Source organism: Podarcis liolepis, assembly GCF_965112155.1.
Source record: "Podarcis liolepis genome assembly, chromosome: 13".
Taxonomy (NCBI): domain Eukaryota; kingdom Metazoa; phylum Chordata; class Lepidosauria; order Squamata; family Lacertidae; genus Podarcis; species Podarcis liolepis.
Window position 1 is genome coordinate 57,050,467 of NC_139573.1, and position 24,097 is coordinate 57,074,563.

Genomic DNA, 24,097 nt, shown 5'->3' on the forward strand with positions numbered 1-24,097 from the left:
TTTCAAGAACTTGCTTTAATGGAGCCTGGAGTAGGAACATAGTCTTACACTTCACATGGTGTACAAAACCAAACAAAAGTCTGAAGCCAAAAAACAAAGAAACAAGATATAGACAAGTACAGATCTTTGGCAAACAAAACGCCAAATGGTCCACAGAGGCAACACATCCGAGTTTACAAGTGATCCTTCTAGTATCGTGTCAAATCTGAAAAATAATGGTCTGGCACATCTTTACAAATACTCACATATTTAGATAGATACATCTATTTTTAAAAAAAGCAGACCAACTTGAGCAAATGGTCAATAGAAATTCTTACCCCTGCACCCCAGTACTAAAATAGGCCATTACGGTGAAGTTACTAGCATCTGCTATTTATAACTTTTCATAGGAGGAGGAGATGAGTAATGCCACAGATCTGAGGGTGTCTGGGTGTTTGTAAAGTTACTTGCAGGTGAGACAGAGAAGCTGCCCCAACAAACTGGATCTGAGCCTGCCATAGGACTTGTATAAACTTAGAGCCATAAGCGTTCACATTATAAACTTCTCATTTGTCAAAAAGTTCCCCTTAAAAAAAGAAAGAAGCTCCATGAAGCATCATGAGGAGCCACCTCTAAAGTGAATTTACATCCCTCATCACATCCCTCAATATGAGGGAGCATTTAAAGCCATTTCAACCAGGATTTCCCCTCCTGCCCGCAAAGTACATCATCTTTGCCACCTGATTCTCAGAGAAAAACCAGACCATTCCCATATCAGCAGCTCCCTGCTCTGTATAGCTTGGTAGGTGTGGAAGTCCAGAGAAGTGAGGGGGGGTCACCAGCTGCCTGTTTTTCTCACTGGCGCAAGCAACACCCGCCCCCCAACTTGCTCACTTGTTCAGAAGCAGCCGGGCAAAGTCTGCGTTAGACATCTTCTTAGGCTCCTCTGCCCTGGGGAGGGATGGCGCTGCTGGGTTCTGGGCCATTCCATTCTCTGCCTTGGCCATGGGGGTGCTCTGGCGCTGCAGAGCACGAGGGACCATCGAGAGCTGGGTTCTCCCTTTGCCGCGGCTTTTGAAAGAACAGATTAAACGAGATATAAATGTTGGGGGCTTTGCTTACTGCATGCTAAAATTCTGTGCCTTGCATTCATTGTGCAGATTCAACTGTTTTTACTACTACTGTATGTCTAGCCATGAGAAGATGTAAGCCACACCTAAGACCCAAGTGCCTGGGTAAGGTTTTACATGGTCCTGAAAATAAAATAAAGATGCCATCCTTTATTTGTTTTTGATGCCAAGTAAGAGGCTCTCTGCAAGGGGCTTTCAGGAGACACAAGGCTTCTTTTCTGGTCACGTCTGCACAACACAGAAGTCTTGACTACTATGAGAATTACTCATTGGCACCATTGGATTAGGTATTCTTCAGCCCAGAGGTCTCATTTTTTTTTAAGTGACAAGGCTTGGGAGAGAGAGGTGTCCTAGAAGACGTTGTGCTGCTGTGCAGGGTGCAAGCCATACTGCACTCTCTGAAGGAGGAGACCACACCCAAAATATACTCACGCGCCATAGATCTGCCGGGGTCCCATGGCTCTCCCTGCTGCCTCAGACTTCTCAGGGAATCTTCGGGCAGGCGGGTTGCTAATTGCCACCTTAATGATTTGATCTTTGATTGTCAGGCCATCCATTTTCAGCACCGCTTGGGAGGCCTGCATCTCATTCTCGAATTCCACATAGGCTAGGCCCTAACAGCAAAGAGAAGATGTGCTATGAAGGCAGCACACTGCATTTCCCGTTCCTCTTAATGGGCAATTTGGACAATGATCCAAATACAGTTCTCCAACCAAGCTTTTTAAAAGCCACTCCCCAATATGGTCTCTCTCTTGGGGAATCTGCTCAAACCACTAGTGGTGGTCAAGGCCTACCTTGGGTTTGCCAGCACGAGTTGTGACCAGCCGGATCTCCTTCACACTCCCATGGGCTTTGCACACTTCCTCCAGTTCCTCCTTAGTACAGGAAAAAGGCAATCCAGAGATAAATAGCTTGTGTTTCTCCAGGACAGTGCGATACTTGAACACCTTGAGGGAAGAGAAACAAGAATTTCTAAAACTCCAATCTATTCAAAGTTGTGTGGGTTTAATAAAAAACATATACAGTGGTACCTCGGGTTACATACGCTTCAGGTTATAGGCTCTGCTAACCCAGAAATAGTACCTTGGGTTAAGAACTTTGCTTCAGGATGAGAAATCAGGCTCCGGTGGCGCGGCAGCAGCAGGAGGCCCCATTAGCTAAAGTGGTGCTTGAGGTTAAGAACAGTTTCAGGTTAAGAACGGACCTCTGGAACGAATTAAGTACTTAACCCGAGGTACCTCTATGCAGGATTTCAGTTTCACATCTTAAAATTCAAAAAATGGAAGTTGTGTTGATCTTTAGGGGTGGGGGCTCACATCCACAGCTGGGCAATACCTTGATTGGGACCACAAAGTGTGGTAAGCTTTTGAGGTCTCCAGAACTTTTAAGTTTACATCTTGGCTGAAGAACTCAAAAGCTTACCGCACTTCATGGCATTTTGATTTGTCCCAATTACGTATTGCCCAACTACTGATCTTAAAATTCAAATGCCTAGAACTGTACACTGACGGTCTTGGGAGAAACTATATACAGTCATACCTCATGTTATGTCCACTTCATGTTACGTTTTTTCAGGTTGCGTCCCGCGGCAACCCGGAAGTACCGGAAAGGGTTACTTCCAGGTTTGGCTGCTCACACATGCACCGTAGCGCTAAATCGCACTTAACGCATGTGCAAAATCACGCCGCGCATATACGCAGAACGGATCCCGTTCGCAACCGGAGGTACCACTGTATTTTCTCTGTGTGTGTGTCCCCGTCTGGGAACCAGGTTGTCTTTCCTCACAGGCTCCCTGCAGGAGCCATCTTACTGCAGACTAACTGCAGTTAGAGAGGAGGGAGATGGTGAGAACAAAGAGGGAAGGAAGCTGCAAATGTTTTTTTTTCTTTCAAAAAAAAAAAAAACAAGTAGAAGAAAAGCGGCAACATGCACGTAAGAGAAAGGAGTTTAGAGCAGGGGGAGCCAATGCCATCCTCTCGGCCAACATGGCCAAAGGGGAGGGATGAGGGGAGCTGCCGCCAAGCAACATCCAGTGGGACACATTGGTTGCCCTCATTTCAAAGAGTTAAGTAAAGCAGGCCTGAGATGCCCATTACCGTGCTTCTTACTGTAAAGCCAGCCTGTTTTCATGTTTGCGGCACTCCCTTTCCCTTTCCTGTCTCTTTGCAACACCTAGGAGGTCACCTCCTGCCCCCATACAATGAATTACAACTGAAATTCAATACTCTACGGAAGGTTTGGAATTGGGATAGGTTAGCTTTGTATTTTATTCTGGTTTTATTCCCAACTACTTTGTCAATTAGACTTCTAAGTGAACATTTATGGCCCTTTTGGGTCCATTTGATGCTACAACCTTTTATTTCGTGACAGCAGTACCGAAATTAAAAGATGCCTGCTTCTTGGGAGAAAAGCAATGACAAACCTAGACAGCATCTTAAAAAGCAGAGACATCACCTTGGCAACAAAGGTTCGTATAGTTAAGGCTATGGTTTTCCCAGTAGTGATGTACAGTGGTACCTCTGGTTAAGAACTTAATTTGTTCCGGAGGTCCGTTCTTAACCTGAAACTGTTCTTAGTCTGAGGTACCACTTTAGCTAGTGGGGCCTCCCACTGCCGTAGCACGATTTCTGTTCTCATACTGAAGTAAAGTTCTTAACCCGAGGTACTACTTCCGGGTTAGCGGAGTCTGTAACCCGAAGCATTTGTAACCTGAAAAATTTGTAACCCGAGGTACCACTCTATGGAAGTGAGAGCTGGACCATAAAGAAGGCTGATCGCCGAAGAATTGATGCTTTTGAATTCTGGTGCTGGAGGAGACTTGAGAGTCCCATGGACTGCAAGAAGATCAAACCTATCCATTCTGAAGGAAAACAGCCCTGAGTGCTCACTGGAAGGACAGATCCAGAAGCTGAGGCTCCAATACTTTGGCCACCTCATGAGAAGGGAAGACTCCCTTGAAAAGACCCTGATGTTGGGAAAGATGGAGGGCACAAGGAGAAGGGGATGACAGAGGACGAGATGGTGGGACAGTGTTCTTGAAGCTACCAGCATGAGTTTGACCAAACTGCGGGAGGCAGTGGAAGACAGGAGTGCCTGGCGTGCTCTGGTCCAGGGGGTCATGAAGAGTCGGACATGACCAAACGACTAAACAACAACAACCTTTTATTTTACTATTTCTTAATAAATCTACCAAATTTAAAATTGGGGTTGATCTACTTGGGTGAAGCCTTGGGGTACTAAAGTCCAGTTCCTAACTTCTTGCTTGCTTGTCAGCTGATGACCCTGAGGGGTTCATGGAGCAGAGAGCCTCCTCCTCAGCTCTTGCTTCTCTAGACACCTTAGTGGTGTCCAGTGAGGCCTGGGGGTCTCCCTGACCCAGGCTGGCTGAAGGGGAGGCGGCAGCATACCTTACAGGGTGAGTGGTAGACTCTGAAAACCAGATCCAGCTAAGTCACCAAGGCCTGGTACCCGGGGTTTGGGGAGCAGTCCTTGACAAACCTGAGCCAGCATGACCAGTGAGTGGCAACATGCTCCCCAGTCCTGCCACAGCTGCACCACAATGGTCTTTGCCCCACCTGACTTCCTCACCCGATACCCAGAGACCAGCAATGGGGTTAGCAGCTTAAGGAAGGAGGCAGGTGTACCTTAAACTCTGGATTCTTGTTCTTATCGACGCACGGGGACACAAACATGGGCCTCCCCTCCACATTTGTCCGATCTAGGCTGAGGGCTTTCAGTGCTGACTTCTCTTCCTTGAATTCCACGTAACAGTAGCCCCGGAAAACCCCTTTGTTGGTGAAGATGGGACGGACCTCCACCACATCCCCACAGTCTGCAAAGAGATCTTTCAGCTTCACCTCAGGCTCTGCCATGCTGTAGGAGAGGTTGCTGACGAAGACAGTGACGTTGTCCTTTTCGCTGTCATGAAAGGTTTTGGGGGTGTCTTTCCACTTGGAAGCGGCCGCTGCCTCCTTGGGTCTCAAACCTGCATTTGTGGGCATGTTCTTTCCGAAGAGCCCTGTTTCCATCTCCATGTCTTCAACCTCCTCTTCAGCCAAAGTATCACCGCCCCCCGTCTTGTGCCTCTTGCTGGGCTGTTCTGCTGGTCAAAGAGACATTAAACGACTGAGATATTCCCAACTGAAGTGGCTCCATTGCCACATACAGGCTTTTGCAGTACAAAATATTAAGCATAGGCTATGAAAGAGAAGGAGGAAATTCCACCTGAGGCTATCGCTTCACATCCCACTGCACGTACTGGAACTAATTTATGAAAACCACACAAAAAAGGGGTTAAGGAGCAGGAGGGGGCATCCATTGGCTTTGTTGCTCCAGTGTCCACAGAAGGAAGGCAAGGGAGAACTGGGCAGCAAACACTGAAGCCACAGTCACACCACACATTTACAGCACTATGGTACTATTTGAAAACACTAATGAAGCAGGCAGAAAAACCAGGAAGAGAGGGATGGTTCTGTCTCTCCCACTGGCTAGAAAGCCTCTGACATTTTTTTAAAGTTTTTTTTAAATCAGATTTTTTAAAATTTAAATTGGATTTTTAAAATAAAATGCTTGTGGAGGAAAAATATTTCTAAAGATAGTTTTCTATTTAAGTTACATTATAGTCCAAAAGCTATCCATCAGGAAATAAGGATTTGTTATAAGTTTTTCATGTGTGCTAAAACTCAGTCTAAGGTTTTTTAAAAAAAAAAGTTTAACGCCACATCAGTTAACAAACATGGATACATATACTATAATGTTATTGTTTTAGTTAAATAAATTGTTTAAATTGTCATTAAGGAAATGATTATTTTTCTTCTTCCAATAAAGTACAGCAGAAAAGTTATACAAATATAAAGTTAACTTATTAAACCTCACAATCATTTCATAATTATCTGTCTATGTATTTCTAATAGTATAACCAAATCAGTAATTTTTGATACAACTGTAAAAATCACTCTGAAAACTTATTATTCCAAAAATGAAGCCTACATCTGATTGTAAATATTAAGATTATACCAGCAAGAATGAGTCTTCTGTAAAAAAAAATGACTTAAATCAAGTCTTACTGACTAGTGATTTAAACTGTGATTTATATTGATTTGATTTAAATCAAATCCACCCTGACACCTGCGTAGGCTAAAATGGTTTTATCAGGTGCTGAAAAGCGTACCATGAAGCCCCCTGCTTGACAGGGACAGGCAGGGAGAAGCCAAGTGCAGGTGCCCCCACACTAAAAGTTTCTTACAAATGCTGAACAGGTAATTCTGTGGCACCGCTAACAGTGCCACTTCCGCCAACCAAAGAGATTGAGTGGGCACATATAGGGGAAGGCACTAACTGCAGCTTCTGGATCAAGCGCGAGGGAAGCCCCACATAAAATGCATTGCAGTACATACGTTTTGTGAAATAAATAAAAACAGGTGGAGCCAGTACCTTCTTCCTCCTCCTCCTCCTCCCGCCCCCATTCGCCATCATCACTGTCGGCCTTGCGCTTCTCTCCGGTTTTCAGCTTCCTGGACTTTTTGGCAGCCCTCTTTTTCTCTGCCCGCGATGGCTTCTGCTGCTCGGCTCGCTGTGCCTCCTGTTTCGCCAGGACAGCCTCCTTCTCAGCAACCTACAAACAGATGCAACAGTGTGAGCAAAAAGTTCAACTGAGGCCGTGGCCTCCTAACAGACTCCGGTGCCCTACGAAGCAGAAGAACCCCCAGGCCTTGCGCCTTCAGATCCAGATTCCTTCCCACCCAATTGAACTAATCCAAGGAGCTGCTGTACTGTACTGTAAATTAATAAAATAAAATGAATAAATAACAGAAAACCCTGTTGCTACCTGAACCACAGGAGACCTCATCCCACCCAAGGTTTAGTGAAAGTTTTGCTTAATTTGCAGGGTCTGCAATTAAAAATATGTCTTTAAAAAGGAAGGAAGGAGCACTATGTTTGAATAAGGAAGACTTCCCAACCAGGTGCAGGATGGGGCCGGTTGTATTCATAGTCCAAAACACCAGGAAGGAACCCGGTTGGGAAAAGCTACAATAGGAGATTTAAAAAGATGCATGTATCCTGACCTTAACTCTTTGCTCATTGACTCGAGCAAGCCGGTTTTCTGTCTTCTGAACAGCTGCATCCCAGTCTTCCAAAGTGCCTGAGAGAAAGAGAAGGATTTTATTTTTTTAACCATCTGCCAATTCTGCATATGCCTCCTTCAAAACTAGGTATACATTGCCAATATGCAATATCCAAGGGACGCAGATAGCGCATGGTCTAAACCACTGAGCCTCTTGGGCTTGTTGATCAGAAGGTCGGTGGTTCAAATCCCCATGATAGGGTGAGCTCCCTTTGTTCAGTCCCAGCTCCTGCCCACCTAGCAGTTCAAAAGCACACCAGTGCAAGTAAATAATTAGGCACCGCTGTGGCAGGAAGGTAAACAGCTAGAAAAGTGATGTTTATTGTTGTAATTATTTTATGTGAACCACTTTGTGAGGCATGCCTGAATAACCTGAATAAATAAACAACCTGAATAAATATATAAAATTAGTCTTCTCAAGCTTATGTAGCCAAAACTGCATCACTCACGCATAAGAAAAGGGCATCAACAGACTTGGGGAGATTTGCAGAGAAGCAAAAAATCATTTAAAGAAAGTCTGTAAAAACCCCGAAAGAGTCAGGTAATAACTAGATGGCACAGAATGCTGTAGGAGGGAGGAACAGAACGCAGGGGCCAGAAAAGGAAGAAGCACAGTAGAGAAAAAACCATCTCATTGTCTTGGGAGATGACTTCCTAGTTCACCCTGAGAAGCCAGTTTTAAAGAAGCACCAGAGACAGAAGTTAAAGGCAACCCACAGAAATTATTGGAGAAATCTAAATTTTTAATATGGTTGGCGGCTGGGGCACAGTGTGTCCCAGCACAAGCGAGCAAGAAATTTAACTATGGGGCCGGGAGAGAAAACAGGCCAATAAAGAGTGAGCATGCTCAGCAGGCACAAAATATGGACCACTGGGAGGGAGAACGAGGAGAACTAGTGGAGAAAAACATTTTTTGCTGCAGGGTCTAGTTTATTTTCTAATGAAGGGCTCCTGACAAGAAAACAACATACAGATCACACCAAGAGGAAGAGGAAGCCAGGACCGAAGCCCCCTTGCTTCCCTAGTGAACAGCTTTCAGAACATTCTGTGACACCAAACAGTTCCGCCAATCAGGGTTTTAGCCACCACAAACGCAGTACACACAACAGCTTCACAAAAGCAGCTGACCTTCAATTCTCTCCAGCATAAGCAGCACCTCACAGACATGCTCTGGGTAGTCGTTTGTGCACTGCACAGCCCGGTGTAAGGCCTTCCTGCAGTGCTGGGTGTCGCCATGGGCCCTGGAATCAGAGGGAAAGAAGGGCTTGGCAGCTGCAAATGTACATCAAGCACAGCCTGTTTGTTCTTGTAGCACATTTATGCTTCATGAGTGGCGTCCAAATAATTTCACTAACTGCAGCCTGTGGACTCATGTTGGACCCAAGCTTTCAACCTGGGAGAGGCCCAAAGGCCAGAAAGGCACACTGGGAACAAAGTGAACCCGTGCAAGAACACTTGGGAGAGCTCCGGACACGGCTTAAAATCCAAAAGTACTTTGACCCCACACAAAGGGAATACGATATTCAGGTCCTCCCCAACCTGGTTCCCGCCAGATCCTTCTGGACTCCAACTCGTATCAGATCCAGCCAATGCCAGCGATTATTGGCCTCACAGTCTAACATTATAGTGTGGCAGCAACTACACTTTGGAACTCCTTGATATTGACATCAAGCAGGTGACTTCACTGTACTCTTTTCGGTGCCTGCTAAAAACATTGTTTAAACAAATGTACCCAGATGCCTGGAAAGTAGACATAATTTTAATCTGTTTTAGTATTTTAACCCCTGAATGTTATAAAGTATGGCTGTACTTTTTTCCTTGATTTCCTTGCTTTATCTTTTTGTAAACCGCTTTGAGGGTGTTTGTTTTTACAATCAAGCAGTATACAAATTTTATAAAATAAAGATAAAAACAAACAAATCTTGAGGGTTAGGGAAGGCTGCCAAAGAGAAAACCCTGGCATGAGATCTGAACGATTGTTTTCTTAACTGTAGGGTTTCTGAACAGGAACCTGGGAAGCCGTAAAATAGGTCCAGGGCCAGAGCTGAAGCATCCCAGGAAGGCAGCTGCCAAACCTCTTACCGTTCCAGGTTGTAGTACTCCAGCCACATGTTGGCATACTTGGCATTGCCCTTGGTCATGATGCTGTCCCAGAGTTCTCGTGCCTTCTGCATGTTGTTACACAGGCGAGCCTAACAAGGAGAAACAAGAGGATGCCCAGCATCCAAAGAAAGGGCAGCCTTTTAAAGCTCTGATAAGAATAGCACATCCCTTTAGACTCACAATCCCAAAAGCAGAGCAATGCATACAGCATGGTGGAAGGAGCCAAGGTTACCTCAATCCTCGCCCAGGTCTGCATCACGGTGCACGAAGGATCCCCACTCTCACTAAACCCTGTGGGCAAAGTAGGGAAAGCAGGATTCCTATAAGACTGGAACAGCATAGGAAGTGGCAAATAAAGCTCTGACAAGGAAAGGTCTTGTGTATTATTCTTATAAAATTGATTGCCCACCCATCACCGGCAGGTAATTTGGAATTGTTAACACATATTACATTCACAAGAATAGGGTGGGTCCTGAAAGCATACATCTCAAGTGTCAAAAGCCAGGGTAAAGAGGTGTGTCTTCACCATTTTCTGGAAGCTGTAGAGTGAAACTGCCAGATGCACCTCAGTGAGGATGGCATGCCACAGCTTAGGGGCTGCCACAGAAAAGGCCCTTTCCTGAGCCACCACCACTTGAACTTCTGAGGGAGGTGGAACCATCAGGAGGGCCCCATCTGATGAGTACGGCCCCCAAGAGGGTCTGTAAGGGCTTGGGCAAGTAAACAGGGGTCACAAATTGCATCAGAAGCTTTCAGTGCTGAATGCATTCATAACCCCAAAATATGCATTTCCTTTTTAAAAATAGAAGCCCCAACATACGTTCTTCCACTTCTTGCTTTAAGTATTCTATTGCATGGGCAAATGCAGACCGAAGTTCTTCCAGCTCTTTACTGGAGTCTGAAAAAGACCAAGTGAAAGAAGAGCGCCATTCAGAGACCAAAATGCTCTTAAGAGTTTTCTGCTGTGCTGTTTCTGTACTAAAGTGGCAAAGACCAGAGACAGGATGGCTACCTCACTGACTGGCTGTAGGAACTAAGTCGAGAAATACAGCAATTGCCCAAATGACTATTAGAAGATTCTCCAACACGTATTAAATTTTACCTTGAGTAAAATCCACCCTTCTCCTCAGGTAATCCAAGTACGCCTGCCAGATTTCCACATAGTCAGTAGCTTGAATGAAGCCAGCGTTCAAAGCCTTTTCAAAGTTCTCTAAACACAAGAAAGAAAAGCAAGCGGCATGAATGGGGCTTTTGTGATCTGCCCACCCCACCCTTCCTGGTCAATTCTTTAGCTTTAATTTCTGCATTGCAGGGGGCTGAACTGATTGACCCTTTAGGTCCCTTCCAACTCTATGACTGTATCCTCCCATTGGTAGCAGGATTTGGAGTTCAGCTCCTGGATTTGGGAGTGACCAAGCTTAAGACTTCCCTCAGAGCCTTCCGTTCTCCCAATGGCAGGGAGGGTGTGGGCTGGCTACAGTCACAGGAAACTGTCAGTCCACTGGCCCATCTAGAGCCTAGTGTTGCCCACTCTAACTGGCAGTGGCTCTCCAGTGCTTCAGGCCGCCCTGCCTGGAGAGGCAGCCAGGGGCCTTCTCCCTGAAGAGCAGATGCTCTACCAACTGAGCCCTTCCGCCAGGGCCCTTCAGCATCAAAGGAAGCACCACAGCCAGGACAAAAGGGACGGAGGCCTTGTGTGAACCATCGCCACTGCTTGTATAACACCCAGTGTAAGGTAGTAACGTAAGTAGTCTGTGTTCCATTAAACTGAGTGCTTCTTCACCTGAAATCAGCTCATGCTCAACATGATGCCTCTCCATGGCCAGGAGGTACTGGTTCCACAGCTTGACAGTCCACGGGCAATTCCTGACGGCTCGCTCATGGGCGCAAAGCACCAGCTCCTTCACTTTCAGCTGCCTGTCCTGCAAGACAAAGCCGATGCCAAAGTTAGTGTGTGTGTGTGCGCGCTCAGTTCCACAGGCGCACAGAACATGGCCTCTGGGTCTCACTTTCTGCTTTATGAATAACTTTTTATTGGGTTTTATAAATAAGGATCATAGAAATAATAAAGGATATAAAATAAACAGCCTTCTCGTGTCGTTTGTGTATCACAAAAATAGTGGCATAAATTTGCAATAATATCTACAGCATATGGTTCATTATTAGCGGTTAATGTGTAAGTTTTTAATTTGCAAATTGGTTTAAACCAAAATAAAGGGGAAACAGGGTAGAACTGAGTTAATACATAACATTCAACATCACATAACTAAAAGCCTAATCCAAGAGCCCTTGTGGTTGTGCTCAGATTAAGAGAGAGAGTAATAGTGATTTTTCCTCTTATGTTACCAATGAAACAATATAAAGTGTTGGTGATAAATGTGGAAGGGGTGCTCAAAGTGAGGATAATAATTTATGTTTAAATTTAAATTTAGATAAACCAAATTGAACAAAATACTGAGGGGAGGGATTGTTTGTTTCCTAGAATACTAGCATATGTTACTGAATTAAACCACACCAGACTAAAGCCATCTCTGTTCACACTTAGTTTATTTGTTAATCTCTCAAGGACATATGCTTCCCAATCTGTTTTGAACTTCTGCTTTGTGAAGGTCTCTGCTCAAGATTCTAGGCCACATGGAGAAGATAGACTTGAAAGCAGGTGACATCTGCTAAAACCACATTAAGCCAAAGAAGAAGCTAAAATAAGATGCCTGTGATTCAGAAGCCCCCTCCCCACAATGAGCAAAATCAGAATAAACTATACAGAGTCAAGAGCAATCCTGCAAACCTGCACTGCACATTCATGGGGTCTGGATCTCTTGGGAGAAGCATTTTAAATTTCTTATAGCAAGCAACACAGCTCTGGTTAGAACTAGTGGCCTTAGACTACAAGAAAGGTGCCTCTCAGGAGGCTCAGAGAAACTCTCTCGGGCTCCTTACCAGATACTGCGTGTAACGAGCCCAGAGGTCTGGCACAAGGCAGTTCTCCGCCAGGGCACGCTCATAGGTCAGCTGAATGCGAGCTGGGTCTCCGGCCTTCGTCTCAAACTCAATATAGGCTTGGTATTCTGCCAGCTTTGGCGTCTCAGCTACTAGCTGAAATTAAAGGGGGTGGGGGAAGGAAGGGAACCATTTCAGGATGTTATGAAATTATCATTAGGAGTAGCAGCAGCAGCATATATTTATTTATACCTCACCTTTTTCCCTGACAGGGACTCAAGGCGGCTTAGAAATAAAATAGGAACAGCCGGTAGAGAAAGAACTTGATTTATTTACATGTGTTCAGCATTTTCTACCAATAAGTCTCATAGCAAAATGCATTACAAATGTAGTTCACACAAATAAAATCATCAGCACACTAAGAAATGAATTAATGAATATACAACAAGTGAATAACTATGGATTTTTATCCTAATGTTGGATGTTTTTTGTTTTGTTTTGTTAAGTTGATATACTGAACTGGAGGGAAGACTATGTTTGACATTTAGTTTGACTGGAGAGCCCCATTTAACTTTGGATGTCTGGGGTTGAAGATCAGGAAAACATTGCCTAGCAGAATGAGGAGCAGCTGGATATTGTATTGGAAAATAGCTGGATACCATCCTGGAGTGAACACTTTTTATTATTTTGAATAATAAAATATAATAGTAAAATAAAATAATAAATTTTATTTATACCCCAGCCAGAGCCGGGCTCAGGGCGGCTAACACTGAATATAAATTACAATAAAACGTAATGCGGGGGGGGGGCAGTTAATTAAAATACGGCTTAAAATACAGCTTAGTAGTAGCCCATAAAGCAAGACCATAAAGGGAGGAAACATCAGGTATTCATCCAAGCCAGCTATCCATGCTGGTCCTACATGGGCCAGCAAAAAAGCCAAGGGAAAATTTATATACCAAATCCCATATAAGGGGTCAGGGTGAGTCCAAGCCAAAGGCCAGGCAGAACAGCTTCATCTTGCAGGCCCTGCGGAAAGATGTCAAATCCCGCAGGGCCCTGGTCTCTTGGGACAGAGTGTTCCATCAAGTCAGGGCCAGTGCCAAAAAGGCCCTGGCCCTAGTTGAGACCAATCTCACCTCCTTGAGGCTTGGGACCTCCAAAGTCTTGTTATTTATGGGCCTTAAGGTCCTCCGTGGGGCATACCAGGAGAGGCGGTCCCGTAGGTATGAGGGTCCTAGGCCACATAGGGCTTTAAAGGTCAAAATCAGCACCTTAAACCTGACCCTGTACTCCACAGGGAGCCAGTGCAGATGGTAAAGCACTGGATGAATGAGATCCCGCGGCAAGGACCCTGTAAGGACCCTGCTGCATTCTGCACCCGCTGGACTTTCTGGGTCAGCTTCAAGGGCAGCCCCGCATAGAGTGAGTTACAATAATCAAGCCTGGAGGTGACCGTCACATGGATCACTGTGGCCAGATCAGGGCGAGAAAGGTAAGGGAGCAACTGCCTAATACGGCGGAGATGGAAAAATGCCACCTTTACTGTGGCTGCAACCTGCGCCTCCATAAAAAGAGAGGTGTTGAAGGTTACACCCAAACTCTTGACAGAAGGCACTGGCACTAATTGAGCCCCCGCAAGAGATGGGAGTTTGCCCCCCAACCCCTTGTTGTCCCAACCCAGCCAGAGGGCCTCTGCCTTCAAAGGATTTAACTTCAACCAGCTCCCACGCAGCCATCCAGCCACAGCTTCCAAGCATCTGGTCAGTGTGTCGGGGCTGAGTCAGGGCAGCTGTCCATCAACAGATAAAGCTGGGTGTCATCAGCATATTGATGACAACGCAGCCCAAAACTCCAGACAATCTGGGCAAGGGGGCACATCAAAATATTGAAAAGCATCGGGGAAAGGATTGTGCCCTGCAGCACTCCAAACACCAAGGAGTGCTGCGACAACTCCTCTAGCACCACCCTCTGTCCCTGACCTGAGAGCGCAGCCATTGCCGGACTGTGCCCTGAATCCCCACATTGGCAAAGCGGTGGTCCAAAAGTTCGTGATCAACCATGTCGAAGGCTGCTGACAAATCTAAAAGAATCAGCAGTCACAACTCGCCTCTCTCTAGCTGTCTATGGAGATCATCTGTTAGGGCGACCAAAGCCACCTTGGTTCCATGACCAGGGCAAAAGCCGGACTGAAATGGATCCAGAGCTGATGTTTCATCCAGAAACCTACCAAGCTGTTCAGCAACCACTCTCTCAATCACCTTACCCAAGTACGAAAGATTCAAAACCAGGCGGTAATTGGATAGATCTAAAGGATCTAGTGATGTTTTCTTTAAGAGCGGACACACCACTGCTTCCTTCAACTCCGCTGGGAATGCCCCGTGATGAGGGACAAGATGGTGATCTCACCCAGAGGGAGTCCGCACCTCCTCTGGACACGCTCTAATCAGCCAAGACGGGCACGGGTCAAGGAGGCAAGTGCAGCTCGGAGGAATCTGTCTACATCGCAGGGAGCATCCGATCGAAGTGGTCCAATACTGGACCCAAGGACAGCCTCCATTTCTGTTACTGTATCCAAATTGGCAGGGAAGTCACGGCAGAGCAGCAAAAAAGCTCGCAAATGCCTCACAGCTATGGGTCAAATTCGTATTTAAATTTGGTTGTCCCTCTAGGGATGTTAGAGACCTGATTATTCTAAAAAGTTGTGCTGGGCGAGAGCTAGCGGATGCAATGGAAGCTGAGAAGTAAAACTTCTTCACAGCTTTCACTGCCATCTCATAGGCTTTCATAAACGTCCTATAAGATGTTCTTGAGGCTCCGGTGCGAGCATGCCGCCATACTCGCTCTAACCGTCTGAGGGCCCGCTTCATTTTCTGGAGCTCCTCGGTAAACCAAGGGGCCCGGTTTCAGCGGGGTCGCAGAGGGCACTTAGGTGCAATCTCATTGATGGCTCATTATTCCAGTTCTCGACAAGCTCATCTACTGAGCCACCAGAGGGAGCAGGGACCCGCAAGGCCTGACAAAATCCATCAAGATCCATCAGCCTCCGTGGGCGAGCCCAAATTGGCTTGCCACCCAAGCGAGGTGGGGGCGGGAAGTCAATCCTGGCTTTCAGAGCATAGTGCTCAGACCATGGCACTTCCACAAGGGAGGACATGATCACATCTATACCCGCACCAAAGATCAAATCCAGCGTGTGGCCTGCTTGATGTGTGGGACCCAAAACCAACTGGGAGAGCCATAATGTCGCCATGGAAGACACCAGGTCCAGAGGAGGGGGTGGCATCAGCATGAACACTGAAGTCCCCCAAAACCAACAGATTAGGGAACTCCAAGGCCCAGCCTCCCACCACCAGCAGGCCTGACAGGGTGGCTGCTGGTGCACTAGGTGGTCAGTACACCAGCAAGACAGCCAAGCTCTCCTTGGTGCCCCACACTAGGCCAACACACTCAATGCCAGAGGTTGATGGTGCTGGCAGAGCCCTGAAAGAACAATCCTCCCAGATTAACAACACTACCCCTCCCCCTCAACCCACAGTCCACGACTGGTGGACAGAGAAACCCAGGGGTGCTATCTCATGCAAGGAGACTATTTCGCCTTCACGCACCCAGGTCTCCATCACACAAGCCAGGTCAACCCCCAGCGAGATAAAAAATCTCGCATGGTGGCAATTTTATTCCCTATAGACCTGGCATTGCACAACACCAGTGACAGAGGTGGGTAATCCCTGCTCATCCTATCATTGTCCCTCGGAATGGGGTGTAGACTGAAAGGGGTTCGAGCATCACCCCATTTCAAAACCCTTCGCCTGTAGGGTCTACCCCCACCGCCAGACCTCCCTCTGACAGAACAGATTAGTTTTATTTGTTTGTTTGTTTTATTATATGGTATGTTGAAAAGTTTCAGTAAAAACACTTTGTTAAAAAAACCCACCCCACCCAGCCCAACTGGCTGGAGTTGATGGAAGCTGCAGTCCAAAGCATCTGCAGGGTGCCAGGCTGGGGAGGCTGGAAGCAGCTCTCCAAGGTCTCAAAGAAGAGAAGGGTTTTCGCTAGTCTAGCTGGCTTTTGGAACTGGAGATATCAGGGATTGAGCCTGGGACCTTCTGCCAGCAAAAGAGGTGCTCCGGCACTCAGGCACAGTCCTTCCCCTACCCGGAGTAAAGTAAAAACAACAAATGCAGTCATGGGGAAAAGAAAGTGCACCCTCTTTGAATTCTGTGGTTTTACAAATCTGGACATAATAGCAATCATTTGTTCCTTAGTAGGTCTTAAAACTAGGTAACTACAACCTCAGATGAACAACAACACATGACATATTACACTGTGTCATGATTTATTTAACAAAAATAAAGCCAAGATGGAAAAATCATGTCTGAAAAACTAAGTACACCCTTACTGCTTCCATAGGATTAAAAGGCTAAGTAGCAGACAGGGGCTGCTAATCAAATGTCCTTGCTTAACTGATCATCGGCAAGTGTGCCCACCTCTGTAAGAGCCAAAGTTTTAGCTGTTTGCTGGTCTGGAGCACTCAGGTGTGTTTTCAATGCCAAGGAGGAAAGATGACACAAGGCTCTAAGAGAAGCAAGTGCTGCTGCCCGTGAAACTGGGAAGGGTTCTAAGGCCACCTTCAACCAATGTAAAGTCCATCATTCTACAGTGAGAAAGATTATTCAAAAGTGGAAAACATTCAAGACAGTTGCCAATCTTCTCAGGAATGGACGTCCCAGCAAATTCACCCAAGGTCAGACCATGCAATGCTCTGAGAAATTGCAAAAAACCCAAGAGTTACACCTTAGGCTCTACAAGCCTCAGTTAGCATGTTAAATCTCAAGTTCATGACAATACAATTAGGGGGGGAAACTAAACAAGTATGGTTTGTTTGGAACCATTTCCAAGAGAAATATTCGTAATCTCTAAAAAGAACATGGCAGCAAGGCTTTGATTTGGAAAGTTGCATCTGAACAAACCTCAAGACTTCAGGAAAAATATTCTTTGCACAGACGAGACCAAAGTGGAGATGTCTGGCCATAATGCACAGTGCCACGTTTAGCAAAAAGCAAACACAGCATGTCAGCACAAGAGCCTCATACCAATTGTCAAGCACGGTGGTGGAGGGGTGGTGATTTGGGCTTGTTTTGCAGCCACAGGACCTGGGAACCTTGCAGTCATTGAGTCAACCATGAACTCCTCTGTATTTCAAAGTATTCTGTATTTCAAAGTATTCTATAATTAAAAGTGTGGCCCTCTGCCCAACAGCTTGGTCATGCAAAAGGACAAGGATCCCAAGCACACCAGGAAATCTACAACAGAATGACTGAAAAGAACAGAATCAAGGTGTTGCAATGGCCCAGTCAAAGTCCAGACCTCAACCCAACTGAAATGTTGTGCAGGATCTTAAGAGAGCTGTGCATAAACAAATGCAAGCAAACCTCAATGAACTGAAGCAAGGTTGTAAAGAAGAATGGGCCAAAATTCCTCCACAATGACGTGAGAGACGGGAAAAGTCCTACAGAAAACATTAATTTCATGTTATTACTGCTAAAGGTGGTTCTACAGGCAATGGAGTCCTAAGGTGTACTTAGTTTTTCACATATGGCTTTTCCATTTTGGCTTCAAATAAATCATGACATGATATATAACATGTCAAGTGTTGTTGCTCATCTGAAGTTGTGTTTACCTCATTTTAAGACCTGCTAAGGAAAAGATGATTATTACTATGTCTTCATATGTAAAATCACAGAATTCAAAGAGGGTGCACTTTCCTTTTCCCGTGACTGTATGTGAGAGAGAAAAATTCATTACCAGAGGCCAGATATTTCAAAGTATTTCAAGTATACAGTTTACACACTGTATTTGAGCTTCAATGACATCAGAGATTTTGTCTAATACAAGTTTGCTGTAAATAAGTTTACACTGCAAGAGGTGTAGAGCTGGACGGGACCTGTTTGGATCCTGTCCAGCTCTGCATTTCTATGATTTCCACTGCTGGTAAAGAGCAGCCCCATTCCACCCAGCAAGGAAGTACCTTACCAGGGCCTCTTCGTACGGTTTACATTTAGCCATCTGCTGCAAAGCCTTCTTGTAGTTTCTGATCACTGCTTCAGGGATTGGCTCCTCAGACCACTCTGCATACTCTGCATATGTAGCCTCCATATCTTGGCATAAGTAACAAAAACCATTTCAGAATATTTCCTACCTGCTTAGCATGGCTCTCAGCATTTGAAATGAGAGTTTCTTTTCATGAGGATGAAAAATTATATTGCAACCAACTTGAGACTTATTTCTCTGCCACAGGAAACCAATAGCAAAAGTTATTCTTCCTTAAAAAAACACATGCCACATTGGAAGTTACCTGTTTTCCCCCTCCCCCTTCAATTCCCTCCTTAAATCCCCAAGATCCATTTAAAATAAACATTCCAAAGAGAAAGTTGTGTTCAAAGGCTCTCTGGGTAATACACCTTATTGATGGCAGGAGTCCTTTCTGTGCCGCTGCCAAAAGGACTGCCTGCAGCCCCCCACAAGTTCAAATGGAGAAGGCACCCAGAGCTTTGCACCCAGATCAGAATCACAGTAGATCTGTCTCGGGGTGCACACTGCACACACCCCAAGCAGATGCAGTTCCACCAGACTGGAGCCACTAAAGCTCACAGGTTCTTACCAAGAAGTGGGATCCCCAGCTGGCGCCTAAAGAGCACATGAATCCTTCCAAGCTGTGCGCTGACTGTCTGCTGCTGCTCAGCAGATGGAACGCTGCCGGCTGCTGGCTGCACAAGGAGAGAGGGAGAAAACAATTGGTGAACATCAGACAAGGCTACGAGATGCAGCAAGGAGTGGAAGGCCTCTAGGAGCCCACCAGCCTTATCAGAAACAAATGTGCACATACACAAAATGAAGTCCCAAGCATCAAGGGCTGCTGATAGGGCCCCCTAAGTTGCACCATCACCCCCGGCTTGGAATAGGGACAGAAAGCAGACCTTCCTCCCCAGATGAAGGCTCCCCTCAGAAGGCTACTGACCCCCACCCCACTGCACTTCTTCGTGGCCAATTATTCAAAAAGAGTTTGCAGGGAACCAGGAAATCCCACTTCCCCAGAGAGTCAATAAGTCATCCTTTCGCCTCAACAGAATACAGTCCCTTCTTGGGAGATTTGCCATCCGCACAAGTACAAATTAAGGGTAGCAAAGCAAGGTATTTGTATACTGCTATACCATTAAAAAATCAGCATGTATTAGATTAGAAACACATAAAAACTTAAGCTCAAAACTTAAGCACATAAAGCAAATTATGTATTCTTAACTCCCTGCATAAGCTTGGACATAAAAAGTTGGCACAGAAGGCATCTCCTGAATCTCTACTGGCAGAGTGTTCAACAAGATTGGGCCAATGACGCTCCTGCAAACTATCGCAGTAATCCGACTGTGATACTGTATAAAGGTTCAGGAGATCCCAGAGATACCCTGGACTCAAGTTGTTCAGGGATTTGTAAATTACCGTATTTTTCGCTCTATAACACGCACCTGACCATAACACGCACATCGTTTTTAGAGGAGGAAAAAACATTCTGAATGAAACAGTGGATGTATCATTTTTGTGCTTCATGCTGTGGCCACAGACATGTGATCTGATGGTGAATTTGGGGTGACCCAATGCAAAAATCCTGAGAATTCCTGTGGATCCATGCTTTGTAACCACGTTTTTGCACCATTGCAGCCCCAGGCAACAGTGGGTGCGTGATTTTTTTGGTGCAGGCTGTAGCCATGGACATGCTATGTGATCTGATGGTGAATTTGGGGTGACCCAATGCAAAGATCCTGAGAATCCCTGTGGATCCAAGCTTTGTAACCACATTTTTGCACCATTGCAGCCCCAGGCAACAGTGGGTGTGTGATTTTTTGGTGCAGGCTGTAGCCATGGACATGCTATGTGATCTGATGGTGAATTTGGGGTGACCCAATGCAAAGATCCTGAGGATCCATATGGATCTATGCTTTGTAACCACATTTTAAGTGGGGAGCGAAGGAAAAACAAAGAAGGGACATGAGAGGGGTGTGCAGAGAAGCAGCTGGCTAAGAATGCAGGAGAGGGATTTAACGGGAGGGAGGAAAGAAAGGCAAAAGTTTCTCCCCGCCCAAGCCAGCCACCTCTCTCTCTCTCTCCCCCTCCCCCTCTCTCTCCCTCCCGCCCCTCTCTCTCTCTCTCCCTCCCCCCCCTCTCTCTCCCTCTCCCCCAGCAGCACCGGAGCACAGAGAGGAACTCTGCTTTCCCCTCTGCTTGCCTGGAGGGGAGGGGCTTTCCCTGCTCTTTGTTCCGTTTCAGCAAACACAGCAACGAAACAGAGGAGGGTGGGCAGTAAGACCCTGAGGCAGAATGCAGGAAAGCAGCCGCTTCCTCTTTTCAGGTTTCCCTTCTCCGTGAAGCGCGATTTGATTTTTGCCTGATTTTTCGGCTCCAGGGACCACACATTCGCTCAATAACACGCACAGACATTTCCCCTTCCTTTTTACGAGAAAAAATCTGCGTGTTATAGAGGGGGAAATATGGTAATACAAGGACCTTGAATCTGGCTCAATGGCAGCCAGAGCAATGTTGCTCCATCAGCAATCTGGCTGCAGCATTCTGCACCAGCTGAAGCTTCCAAACCAGGTCCAAGGGGAGCCCTGCATAGAGCACATGGCGGTAAATCAGCCTCAAGGTTACCAATGCATAGACTACAGTGGTCCTTTACCTGCACTGTTTCCAGGATGGCATTTTCAAACTCCCGATATGCCTCCCAGATGGCAGCTCCTTTCGTCATGTGAAGACCAACAGCTGTTAGCGCCCTCTCAAAGATTGAACGAACTTTATCAATGCCTCCCTCCTGGCCAATGCCTCCAATCGAGTACTGGGCATATTCCAGCCATATTTCCGGACCTAGAAAAAAGCACCAGAATGCTGCCCACTCAGGTCTGCAAGCAATTTATTCCAAAAGTGCAGCTTTAAGATCTTTTAACTGTGATCAGTTTTAACTGGGTTCTACCCGCTCTTTTTCATTATTGACTTCTGTACTGTATTTTTTGCTGTTGAATTATGTGTAAGCCACCCTAGTAAATTTTATGTGAAGAGTGTGGAAACAATTCTTTTAAAGATGAACTTATAGATTTCACTACTCAAGCATACACATGGATAAAAGCAAATGCAACAGTCAGCATTTGTACTCATTTGTAAGGGAGTCTTGGGAAGTTAACCAGAGACCAGGAACCTCTAGCCCTCCAGATGTTGTAGGACACCAAATTCCCATGAGCCCCAGGTAGCATGGCCAATGGACAGGGATTATGGGGACTGCAGTTCAACACTATCTGGAGGACTACAGGTTCCCCATCCTGGGTCTAAATTATCTCTGTACTGAGAGAGCAAAGGCAGAAGACGACAAACCAGCCTAAATGGACCTCACTTTTGCCTATCCCTCAGCTCTTCCCCTAGAGCTACCTGAATTCATTCTCTCCCCATTCCAATTATTCTCTCCATGTACCATGTTTTCCAACATGGTACGGAACAGAAATAAACAGCAAATATTTGGAACCCAGAACTTTGCAAGCCAAACTGCCAGGAATAGTTAAAGAGTCGGACAGCCAGCCTTCAGTTTTCACTTGCCTGCCTTAAAATTTAGCATCTTGCAGTTTAGGTGGCTTGTTTAGGCTGTTTTGGCTTAGGAACATGTCAATGTTTTGTGGTGTTAAGGTTTTTTTTAAGGTGAAAACTTACAGATGTAGTCTTTCACAGCTCTCTCAAAGAGATCGTAGATCTTGTCTCTCTCCGAGTTTTCTGAAGCCATCCGAATCTCATCCTTCAGCCAGTCTAGCCAGATTTCTGCAGTATACAGGATATGTACATTCATACCAACAGAACACGAGCACAACAGGCATACAGCCTTTCAACTTGGAGGTAGCACATAACCGTTATGACTAGTATCCTTTGATAGGCAATCCATAGGAGACAAGGCTAACTCCCTTTTAAAGCCAGCACCACATCATGTAGAGGAGCCAGCGCAGAGTAGTGGTTAGAGTGCTGAACCAGAACCAGGGAGACCAGGGTTCAAATCCCTGCTCAGCTATGAAGCTCACTTTGTGACTTTTGTGCCAGTCACTGTCTGTCGGCCTAACCTACTTCACAGGGTTTTTGTGATGATAAAATGGAGCGGGAGAGACGTGTGCATGCCCCCTTGAGCTCTCTGGAGAAAATGTGGGATATAAATGTAATGATAAATAAAATAAATAGCATAAGGTTATGGCAAATCAAGCTATAAAAACAGCCTACCTTCTGTAAGGGGAAAGAGTTCACTCATCTTCTGACGGGCTCTTCGGAGTTTGACTAATTCTCCTTCCTGGTGCAGCAATTTTATGAGATCCAGATGACAATTGTAATCAAATACATTGATGGATAGCTTAAAGACAACAAAAACAGTTTTATTTGTAAGCTTTTAGTGGAAGAACAGGTAGCAGTCAAGCCTCATGGGCTTTTTTCTTGGGTGTGTTCTTGACTTAACAAGGCACCACAAACAATCATTCTAGGGGGAATCTATGCATTCGTTCTCTCAGGTCATGCTCAAGTCCCTGATATTTCTTCACAGCACACTAAGTTGCAGTTTGCACCAGCTCCAGCTCATAGACCAGGAACCTGAAATCTATGCACACCACTGTCTAGTTATGATTGCTTCCACTACATCTCTGTACATGTCATCACCCAGGGCTGGCCTCCTTCCCCAAAAAGTCAGGCATGGTTTGCTCAAAACATGGTCTCAAAAAGTACCTCAGGGAGATCTCTCTCTCTCTCTCAGTGCAGAGGCACAGGGGATCTGCCTACATTGGAGGGCAGTAGTAGAACACCAGGTTTGCATGTAGAAAGTCCCAGGTGCAACCCCTGCTTCCTCCAGGCAGGGCTGGGAAAGACTTCTTGCGCATCTTAAACTGAGTTAATTAGGCCAACAGGAGCCAGTGTGGCACAGTGGTTAAGAGCTGGGGAGACCAGGGCTTCAGCCACTCACTTTCAGCCCAACCTACCTCACCTCTCCCCATGTGAACGGACCCGGACCCCGCAAGCATCACCCTTCCACGAGAGGCCTGGAGGGTGGCAACACGGGAATGGGGCCTTTGTTGCGTATCTTTAGGTGCTGAGCAAAAACATTCCTCCTCTCCCAGGCCTTTCTTTAATCAATGAATCTATTGGGGGGGGAATGTCTGCTTGTTATTGTTACATATCTTTGTGTTTCTATGAAGCGAACCGCTCTGTGATCCTCGAATGAAGTGGCATAAAAGTGAGTAAGTTTTAACAATGAAAAACGAGGAAGGAAAAGGTGCGATATAAAGGCAGCAAGATAACGAACTAAACGATCTGCCTGGGCATCAGGCAGCTCGGTGCTGCCAGCTGCACCCGAGACTCTTCCCCAAGCACACGGCGAGGGGAGGGGAGGAGGTCCAGGCTCACGCGGGAAGAGAGAGACCAAAAGCCACCTTCCTCGCCCCCCCCCCCGGCCCCGTCTTCGCTTCGGGCGGGGGCGTGGCCTTCTCCGCCGCAGCCACGCCCGCCCCGCGCGGCCCTCACCTGCTCTTCCAGGCGCTGGATCTCGGCCTCGTTCTCCTTCTCCGCGTCCTCGCCTTCCCCGCCGGAGGACTCCTCGGACTCGGACTCCCCATCCGCTTCTTCCTCGTCGCCGTCGCCTTCCTTCTCGCCTTCATCTTCCGAGGCCCGCGCCTCCCGCATCTCCTCCTCAGCGGCTCCGCCAACGGCCGCCATCTTGTGCCGCCGCGCGCCCGCGCTTCTCTCCCACTCAAGGAAAGGCCCC

General features: G+C 46.3%; 1 protein-coding gene across 2 annotated transcripts; it reads right to left on the reverse strand.

The window, feature by feature from the left end:
- Positions 1-24,060, reverse strand: SART3 (spliceosome associated factor 3, U4/U6 recycling protein). Of its 2 annotated transcripts, none has more exons than XM_083470922.1 (19): positions 23,857-24,060; positions 22,573-22,699; positions 22,021-22,125; positions 21,005-21,189; positions 18,938-19,043; positions 18,310-18,434; positions 12,277-12,432; positions 11,120-11,258; positions 10,439-10,546; positions 10,157-10,234; positions 9,569-9,627; positions 9,316-9,425; positions 8,362-8,474; positions 7,175-7,251; positions 6,543-6,723; positions 4,754-5,208; positions 1,904-2,056; positions 1,542-1,723; positions 1-1,050 (listed from the first exon to the last, which is right to left on the reverse strand). In XM_083470922.1, the coding sequence occupies exons 1-19, from the start codon at positions 24,046-24,048 to the stop codon at positions 870-872; spliced, it is 2,832 nt and encodes a 943-aa protein (XP_083327048.1). In that variant the 5' UTR covers positions 24,049-24,060; the 3' UTR covers positions 1-869. The 2 variants fall into 2 exon arrangements, with proteins under 2 accessions (XP_083327048.1, XP_083327047.1); XM_083470921.1 differs by having other exon boundaries at positions 4,754-5,211.
- Positions 24,061-24,097: the final 37 nt, after the last annotated feature.